We start from the raw sequence: 10,200 nt of genomic DNA, 5'->3' as shown, positions 1-10,200 counted from the left end.
CAGGAGCAGTGCCCAAGCAGGGCTAGTGGATGGTGAGCGTAGCCCCTCTCACTGTGAGACTGGCCTTGTTACCCACCCAATAAGACTTAAAATCCAAGGTCAGAGTGAGGATTACTGTTGCTCTACCAGCTTCCTTTCTTGAATAAAAGACTTTACAATTGCTATCACAAGCATGCTTCAAGGACTAGTTGGCATTGCCCTGGTTATCCATTGTGTCATGGGCTGAAAGGAAGGGGGAGAAGAGAATGGGCCAGCAGCTCTCCTGGAAAAAGTGAGAGCAGGAGGATTCACTTGTTAGAGGGATACCTTTCTGTTCTTCTGAGCTGTCAGGCAGCTAACCCCTGCTTCCTCAGGCATTCAATTCTCTTCATGGAAGCTGTAGCAAGTACAGCTTACAAAACCTTATCAGGCTTCTCTCTTCCCAGTCTTCCAGCACCATCTTGTGTGAGGAGAAAAGCAATCTGTATTCCCTTCACATCTCTCCCAAAGACTTGGCAAAGCTGTTTGGCAGCTGCCTTCCATATGCAGGCAGTTCATGTCTAGGCTGAGATGCAGTCACCAGAATGTGGCTAATGTTTGTGGAAAGTCAGAGTGAGCCTGGAGAGCCAGGGGAGATGCAGAGCAGCCAGCCAGGACTATGCAGAGGCCAGATGGGGCTGCAAGTGGGCAGGGCAGGAAAGCCTTGGGGCTGTGAGTCTCCTCCCAGGAACACCTTGGAAAATACTAAACTCAGAGTTGGGAGCAGTTTGAGATAGAGAAAATGCAATACCAATGAAGGAACTAAAAGTCTCAAAAGTGGTCTCAAAATGGGTAATTCAGTTTTTCACGTTGACCCTAGCTCTCAGTTAGATTGGTGGCCAGCAAAATGGGTAAATATTATTTTTCTGCCCTGTTTCTGGAGTAAGCCAATGTCCTTCACACCTCAAAACTTTTATTTCTAGCTGTGCCAGTTCTGTAAGTTTGGTACGTGAGCAGCAGGGCCATCTAGGTGACTTCCCAGAGTGCTACATGCTGCTGTCTAAGTCAGAGCCAAGTCTAAGCTAATGCTGTTCCTGTGCAAGTGCCAAATCCGTGTTGATCATGTTCAAATGCCACCCTTTGCAGAGCTGGAGTTGCTCAGTTGCATGAGAGCACTTGTGAAAGAAGTTCTCAGAAGCAGCTGTATGTCATCTTTGTTCCTGCTGCAGGCAATCCACAGCGATTAGCCACAGGCAGGTGGAGGGATGAAGAAATTTTGCTTTGTGCTTGGTCAAGGAGACATCAGCCCCACTCCCCTGTGCAGCTTGGCAGGGTGTGGGAGGACACTTGGGTATTATGTCATTATTAGCAACAAACTCCTGTTACCCAATGATCAGTTGGAGTCTCCTATGGTCTGTGTGTGTCCTAGGCACAAAATTAAAAGGTAGAGCCACCCCCCAAACACTTTTCAATATAAACTGAGAGGAAAAATATTAAAGGAATAGCAGAGAACATGAGAATCAACAATGTGGGGTGAGTTAAGTAGCAGAGCACATGGTTGGTGCATATGATGGCTACTGATAAGCCTGAACTTTTCAGTAACCCCACTGCCCTTGGGTGTGCAGCCAACCCTCAGGAAATTTTTTTATCTCTCATTCTTGCAAGAGGTTTTTTATGAAACCAGGACCGTGGGCAGAGATTTTTGTCAAAGCAGGAGTCATGGCACAAGGAGGTGTATAATTAACCTACATTTTGTGTCCCTTGAAGAGGCAATCTGTCCCTTGACAGATGTGTGGCTGCAACATAATGATATTATGTATGCTTAGAAATAGGAACACTTAATTCTCCAGGGTGGGGAAGTAAAAGTGATAAAGAGGGAAAGAGATGAGTCATAGGAGCGTCAAGTGTTTTTTCTCTTTTCAGGGAGGTACCCCAAAAGCAAGATAAACTGATCTCTCCTCTGTCTACACAGCAGTTGTTGAGAGACAACGCAGCTGTGTAAATCAGAAGTAAAATGTTAACAGTGAGTGAGGTGCTGGTATTTTTTGTGCTGTCTCTGCTATTAATAGAGTTTCTGAAATTGCAATGGACGCGAAGACATCTTCCTCCTGGGCCAACTCCATATCCCTTCTTTGGAAATCTGCTGCAGATGAATTTCAAAATTCATCATGAGCATCTTAAAAAAGTATGTATTTTCTGGCAATGTACTAATGGACTCATAAACTGATTGAAAAGTAGCTGTGTTGAACATAGTTTTGTTTTGAATGCTAGGGAGGGATTTTTTCCAAATTGCATAAATGTGGAAATAGGTGGAGATAATTAAAATATCTGTTTCTTTGTGTGAAAATTTGCACTTACTATTATATATATATATATATATATATATCCTTATGTGCATATGAACAAAACCATAATGATGATAATAATCCTGTCTTACACATAGGAAGAAGCTGTATTTTAAAGTAGACTCACTAATTCTGTGCTGTCTTTTGGATGTCTGTGTTTTGACTCTTGTGGCACAGGCATTTTCTAAGTATCCCATGAAATAGCTGCTGAGGTTATGTTTGTTTCCAGTACAGAAAGGATGATTTTTTTATATATATTTATTCAATGGATTTTTTTGAAAAATCTTAGAATCAATTATTTTCTGACATACAATTTGGTCAGATTTTCACAAGAGATTTCAGTCTGCTTTGCAAGACTGAGCTTTTAAATGGCTAAAATAATTCATAGTATGCTCAAACACTTTTCTATGTCCAATTGTAATATGCAGCACATCTAAAGTTTGTATCCTGTTGTTTTAGAGTTCTTATACATCTATACTAAATATTTAACATTTAAATATGTTAGTAATAGCACCTCACTCTTCCTCTTCATTCTCAGCCTTCCCTTTCCCTCGTTTTCCATGTCCTGCCAGCTCCGTCCTCCTGAGCTGCATATTTCAAGGCAAAGTGTTATTATTCCATAATATAAAGTAGTAACTAGTGCCTGTGTCTGCTGTGTTTTCTTCTATTTCTGACATCCCAGACACGAAGACCAGTACTGGTCATCCCAAGGTTTCAAAAGCCATGAATTGGTCCTTACAAAAATGAAATTAAACACAAATGTGCAAGTACAAGCACATACATTTTTGCTTACTGTGCATAAGTATTCCCTCCTGTTTGCTCCCAGGCAGCAAAATTGTGTAATCCTCTGGTCCTGCATTTCTTGGGATGTCTTGGCAACACACCACTCTTTCCAGCCTATTCTGCTACTTTTCTAGTTCCTGATTCAGCACCAGGGGAAGGACTGTCCTGCCCACTGTGGGGATGCCTGCGTGCACAGCAGCTGAAGACAAGGCTGTCACTGCTGAGCTGGAAGGGAAAGGGCGATTCCTGCGTTTCTCAGCTCCTCGACTGCTTTTGCTACACTTAACACACAAAGGGGAATCTGTAGATGGTTCACATCAAATTCATGAGCTACTGCTGTCTTGTAGCAAGTGGTGAGGATGGAAGAGTTCATCTACAATGAGTTTGAATTGTAAGACATAATAAATGACATCACAGACTTTGGCAATATTGGTTGACATTTTAGAAACATCATGATCTTTAATAAATAAGACTTTAGATAGAAACCTGACTTCAGACTATATTGTATGTGAGAATATACCTGATGCTCTGTTCTCAAAGTCAGTCACTCTTAGGGCATCTGCCCAGGGAGAAGATCTGGTTCATTTTGTTTGATTTAAAAGTACTGGTTCTCACTCCTGTTACTCTAATTCTGCCTTGTTCTACAGATGGCCAAAATTCATGGCAATATCTTCACCTTATGGCTTTCAAACACTCCTGCAGTTGTCTTGCAAGGGTTTCAGGCAGTGAAGGAAGGTCTGACTGCCCATGCTGAAGATGTTGCTGGAAGGCCCGAAAAAAGAATCTTTCAATTTCTAACACATGGAAATGGTAATTTTTATTCTTAGAAATTCTTTTAATGTGTTGTGTTTTATCCCTAGTTTTGAATACTGATTTAGACCCTCAAAGTCCTTAATTTACATCAGGAAAAAGCTTCTATTTTCACAAGTTTTTTAAAACAATTCTATTCTGTATTCTGTCAGAACAATAATGACAGCATGGAATTAATGTAAGAGCTTCTATGCAGAAGATGAATGGCTAAAATACAAACAGAAAGAAAAGAGGAATGTTGCCAGACTGCTGTAAAAAATTTGAAAAAAATTAGAAGAAAAGAGAAGCTTCTTGGATGTATCAACCTTACCAAACCATCAATTTATAAAGCATTGACAGCATTAGTTCATTATGATTCTAGGTGTTTTGTTCTCTAATGGTCATCTCTGGAAGCAACAGAGGCGTTTTGGAATGGCAACAATGAGGAAGATGGGATTAGGGAAAAAAGAGGATTATCTACTGCAAGAGGAGGCTGCTCACTTGGTGGAATACTTACAGAAAACAAATGGTACGTGAGGAGGGCAGGGCAGTCTGTGCAGTGGGAGAATGGGGCACTGTAACTTCTGAAACTATTTGATTACAAAAATGGATTCAAAGTGTATGTGCAGAGCTGAGTCTCAAAAGTCTGTATAGGCTACCTGCATGAGATACTTACTTGTGGAATTGTGAAACCCCACAGCAAGATCACAGAATTAGATTCCTGTCTTGTTATAGATATATGTCTAGTTATATCTTTATAATATACCAGTGTGTGTGTGTGTATACACACACACTTGTCCCTATCAGTGTTATTACTTCTGAGTCAGTTCCATGTTACTTGAGGCAACAGCATCAGGGTAACAACAAACAGTAAAAAAATCAGTGTCACAGTGCCTCCTATTCCTCTGTAGAAAAGAAAAAGCATAAAATATGCAAAGCTTCGAACAAGGATGCACAGGGTATGTTGAAATATTCGAATGCAAAATGATATGAGCAAAAATAGAAGGTGGTTCTCTTCTCAACTCATCTGTATATTTAATGTCTCAGCTGGTTTTGTACCCTGGTTATTGCCAAATGTGAGATCTGCTGATGCCAAGGTTTGATGATATCTGGGTATTTTTATAATTGATACTACTAATTCCATTCCCACTAGCAGTGGAATGGAATTTCCTTTTTTTAACCAACAGTGTTTTTCAGATGTCTGAAGTTACTTTTTTACTCAGGCCTTTTACCAATAAATTACAATTTGCCATTCAGTGATCTAATTAATGTCAGAAATGTTGATGAAATGTTATCAGCTCTCCTGTCAGTGGGCAAAGCAGGAACACTAAGTGTTAATGGTGAATGCAGTCCCTTGTGTTTACAGGAAAACCTCTGGACCCCAGTATGCCTGTTGTTCATATGGTCTCAAATGTCATGTGTTCAATCATGTTTGGACATCGTTTCTCCAGAGATGATGAGAATTTTCACCGCCTGATTGAGTCCTTTGACACCATGGCAGCATTTTTGAACAGCGTCTCCTTTTATGTGAGGAAAATCAGTTTTGTTTGTTTGTTTGTTTGCTCTCTATAGATAGTGCGAAAAGGCAACTTGCTTGTTACAAAAGTAACAAAAAAACCCCAAAAAAACCAGAGCACCTAGAATTTCTGGGGAGCACTTCAAGATGCCTAGTTCAAAACTTGCTTCAATTGCTTATGCTTCATCTTAGCACAGAATTTTCCTGTGTATGGAGGACAGGGATGAAAATGCAAAGATTTGTTACGTGGCTGAGAGATCTACAAATGACTTTCTTTTTAAAAGTGCTACCTGCACAACTCCAAAGTTTGAAACTATATCTGAAATCAGTAGTAAAACATGGGTTAAATTGTCTGAAAAGCTCAGAAATAAGCTTATCTTAATTTCTGTCTGGCAAGCTAGCTTTCTTCACTCTATTATATGACATGGCTATCAAAAATATCAAGAATAAATAGGTTTTTACTGCTTCCTTCTCTACTGTCAGCCAACCTCATAGAAACAGAGCAACTGTTTTGTGCAAAGGTAACATGGCATGAAATTGCTTAATGGCAGCTTTTCCCTACAGTTTTTGACAGCAACACCTATACCACATCTGCACATTCTTACAAGAGTACAGTGACACTGCAAGTGTCACCTCCTTTAGCTGCTGGATGATATCTGTCTCCATTCAGGGCACAAACTCGCAACTTCACATCTGGTCCACTGGAGAGAAAAATTCTCTCTTGCTCTTGTATGTGCATCTGTGAGTGCAGCTGCCAAAGCAGCAGAACAGGTGGCCTCAGACTGGGGCAGTTTTGTTATGAATCATTTATGAGGGGGAACCACAGTACTGAGTATAGTCAAAAAGTGAATTTACCCATGTACGAGGCAGCTGCTTCTGCAGAACTTGTTGGAACTCATCCAGTTCTGTGTCTTGTATGATTTCCACCATCTCTGACTAACTGGAAACTGCTGTAAGTAAGGTCCTAGAGGATTTAAGGACTATTTTGATACTTTGGCTAGATAAGATAAAATAAAATTCCTTACTCGTAACTATCCCAGAAGATGCCAGTGAAATGATTCCTAAGCTACCCTTCTAATCAGGGTGGACACAAGTTCAGCTATTTCCAAAACGCTCTCAGTAGGTATTTGTATGTTTTTTTAAAACAACTCTCTCTCTCTCTCTCTCTCTATATATATATATATATATGTAAAGATAAAAATAAATAAATACATATAACTTTATACTATAAAGCTGAGAGAAATTTTAATTTTGCTCCAGGGAAAAATAGAATTAAGAAAGGCTTTAATCTTTAATGAATCATGGAAGAGGCACTATCCCTTCAATCTAATGCTAATTCAATCATCAGTCTTTTACTTGCTTTTTCCACTACCCAGAAGCCTGTATTAGGATTCAGATTTAGTTTGCTAAATGCCACACAGCTATATGTAATATCACATATCTAAAATATCTCTTTTACAGATGTATGAGTTGTCTCCCTGGCTTGCTGGTCACTTTCTGCCATCAGTTAAAAAGATGAAGTCCAGCAGAGATTTTGTGGAGGCTCTGTTACTAAAGGAACTTGAAAGTCACAAAGGAAAAAGAAAGCTTGATGAAAATCGACATTTTATTGATTACTATTTGGATGAGATAGATAAAGTGAGTACTTCTGAACTTCTCTCACACTTCACTAACAACAAGGGATTTTAAGCGTTTCGTTGATTATAATGATGTCTAATGTAAATTTAAAAGTGCATGATTTCTCCAGGTGGTTTATTTCTTCTTTTGTGTGCCATAACTTTCTTTTCAATTCGTATCTACAGACTAAAGGAGATGCTGGTGCAACTTACGATGAAGAAAACTTGATCCAGACTGTTGCTGACCTCTTTGTAGCAGGCATAGAAACTACAGCCACCACTTTACTGTGGGCATTGCTCTATATGGTGATTTATCCTGACATTCAAGGTAAGCACATCCAAAGAGGTCTGCAACTCTAGCAATGAAACGAGTTCAAATAGTGGTTGTGCCTGTTCAAAGTAGAGGAACTAATTATTGAAGTATGAATCAGGTGAATTGCATTAATTTGTTTCTTGCTGTATCCTTTTTAACATTCAGGCTAATCATTCCAGCTTAATTTTTTTTCTTTTAACAGATCTAAACAGAATGCAGGGTGTGATTAATTTAATCAGCTGAAGGAATTTAGTCTCAGATGAGATAAATTGCACCATTACCCCTCCACAGACAGTAATGATTAGATTTCCACTAAGGAGTCTTTGGGTCATTCTTTTAAATCCCTGACTTCTACTCTTTGATTTGCTCTTGGCCTCTTGCAGTAGAAATAACTTAAATACAGTGTGGGGTTGCTAATATTGGGGTGAGTAGTTTGAAAATGTGTGCTTTTAATAATGATATTCACAGAAGAAAGTTACAGGTTGGCAGGGTAAAATGACTGAGAAAAGAGCTAGAGTGTATGGGATAGAAAGGATTAGAAGGTACAAAATTAACTTTAAAGGCCTCATATTTGACAGTTTAAGCTGAGTACCAGGCACAGCAGAAGCCTGGCAAATAGAAAATGTGGAAGTGTTAAGGAGAAAGGATGTCCCATTTTGTTACCTTCAAAAGACTTGAAACTGGGTTGCACATACTGAATTTTCACACGATTTTTCATCTTCTCAGGATATATTAACACATTCTTAAGTTTTGTGGGGGTTTAATTCTAATTGCAATGATAGAGTCTCTAGTATTAAAAAAAATAATCAGAAAATACCATTTCAGCTCAGATTGTAAGCAAAAAAAAGAAGTCCTTGGGAAAAACTAATTTGTATAAGTGCTTCCCAAGGCAAGTAATTACAGAATAGCAGTTAGGAATCTGTAGATGACAAGCAAAATCTATGTGCTTCTTAATGAAGAACAATCCTTGATCAATTACTAAACTGTTCCCCTAACACATGATTAATATTTTTTTCCAGTTGACTCCCTGCCTGTAGAAATAAATATTAATAAAAGTCTTTTTATAAATTGCTTTAGAGCAGTAAATGTAACAGGAAGCCACATATTATTATAGAATGACCTCATCCACTATCTTATTTTAAAAGTATATATGCAACCTATAAACAAACTCTATGTTACATTTTTTCAGGTCATCTGTATGGGAATTTGAAGGTATTATTTTTTTATAAAGTATCTTTTTCATCTAGTTGGATGCCATTCTGTCTGCAAAAGGCAACAGGAAAAATTATGACTATAGAATTTATAGATTGTTTGCTGTATATTTAAAGCTGAATATTCCTCCTTAGAGAAAGTCCAGAAGGAGCTGGATGCTGTTGTGGGTTGTTCCCATGTGTTTTGCTATGAGGACAGGAAAAGGTTGCCCTACACAAATGCTGTAATTCACGAGATCCAGAGATACAGTAACATACTCTTAATTGCACTGCCCAGAATGAGTGTGAAGGACACAGAGCTGCTGGGATATCGCATTCCAAAGGTACAAATGTGCTGCATATTTGAATCAATTTGATCTTTGGTCCATTAGATGATTTTAGAAAGGGTTTTGAGGTTTTTCCTGACTCAGAGCATGAACTCTTCTTCTAGTGCCTCTAATGTTTGACTGTGCCTGTGGATGGCCTTTCACAAGGCTTTGTCCTAGATATCAGTAGACTCTACAGTCACAGTTTTTATTGAAGCCACTGCTCCTTTTTTTTTCAGAACACAGTAGTTTTAGCAAATATTGACTCTGTTCTGGCTGATCCTGGAAAATGGGAGACACCTGATCAGTTCAACCCAGGCCACTTTCTGGATAAAGATGGAAACTTTGTAAACAGAGAAGCATTCTTACCATTTGCTATAGGTAAGTGCACTGAACAGGGATTTATTTACTCCTTGTGGTAACAACTTCAGATCCATTCATTCCTCAAAATAACTGGGAAGGCACCTACAAATGGGCATATACAAACTGTTTTAAATATCTCCAAGAAGAGACAAGTCCAGTTGTTTGTGGAAAAGATCAGAAGACAAGGAATGACACACAGAAACTCTTTCTTGGAAGACAGATCCAGTTTCTCTCTGAAAAGAGATCCAGCTATCAAAGCAATAGCAGAAAAATGCATGGTGCTGGGAAGACTGTAAATGTGAACTATGCCAGCCTGGTGACAGTTTCTATAATGTCTTACTGCCTGCTGTAAATGTAGATCAAAACTTTTTGGGGGAATACAAGCAGCCTTTCAGTTATGAATCATAAAATGACAAACTTAAGAGAAAAGGATAAAATCTGCAGTAAACAAGCAAAGAAAATCCGAGGCAGTTTAGAAAGGGAGGTGTGATAGAAATCCTTTGGCTGAAGTGCCTTTTCTGTTTCTTCACAGGGCACCGTGTGTGCATGGGGGAGCTGTTGGCAAGGATGGAGCTCTTTATTGTCTTTTCCACCTTGCTACAAGCATTCACATTCACCCTGCCAGAAGGAGTGAAGGAAGTCAACACCAAGTTTGTTTTTGGGAGCACGATGAAGCCACTTCCCTACCAGCTCTGTGCCATTCCTCGATAGGAAATGGCAGATTCAGGGAAGAGTCACTCTGTAAAACTGCCTCTTTGTGAATTCCTTCTTGCATGTCCTAAGATTTTTGCTTTCCTCTTCATTTGGTTAATCACTACCCTGAAAGATTCTTGACAGACAGTTGTATCCTGAGCATTATAATTATAAAGGGTTGATATTTTGTTCTTTTATTTTTCTGTTTGGAAAATATTGGTAAATTGTGTAACAAATAAAGGCATTAAGGGAAGAATTAGAATTGGGACTTACATATTACCAACAGGAAAGTGGTTTTACAGAGAATG

At 38.9% G+C, this 10,200-nt stretch overlaps 1 protein-coding gene across 1 annotated transcript; it reads left to right on the top strand.

Moving 5' to 3' along the window:
• The first annotated feature begins 3,696 nt into the window (after positions 1-3,696).
• Positions 3,697-10,179, top strand: LOC139595036 (cytochrome P450 2J6-like). Its single transcript, XM_071437883.1, has 8 exons — positions 3,697-3,896; positions 4,258-4,404; positions 5,242-5,402; positions 6,853-7,029; positions 7,194-7,335; positions 8,667-8,854; positions 9,076-9,217; positions 9,732-10,179. Exons 1-8 carry the CDS (start codon positions 3,734-3,736, stop codon positions 9,908-9,910), a joined length of 1,299 nt encoding a protein of 432 aa, XP_071293984.1. The 5' UTR covers positions 3,697-3,733; the 3' UTR covers positions 9,911-10,179.
• The last annotated feature ends 21 nt before the right edge of the window (positions 10,180-10,200 follow it).

This window comes from Agelaius tricolor, unplaced genomic scaffold, assembly GCF_023055355.1.
Source record: "Agelaius tricolor isolate 1412-34295 unplaced genomic scaffold, bAgeTri1.0.p SCAF_12, whole genome shotgun sequence".
Classification (NCBI taxonomy): domain Eukaryota; kingdom Metazoa; phylum Chordata; class Aves; order Passeriformes; family Icteridae; genus Agelaius; species Agelaius tricolor.
The sequence above is the reverse complement of the archived record's forward strand: the minus strand, read 5'-3'. Positions and strand labels throughout refer to the sequence as shown.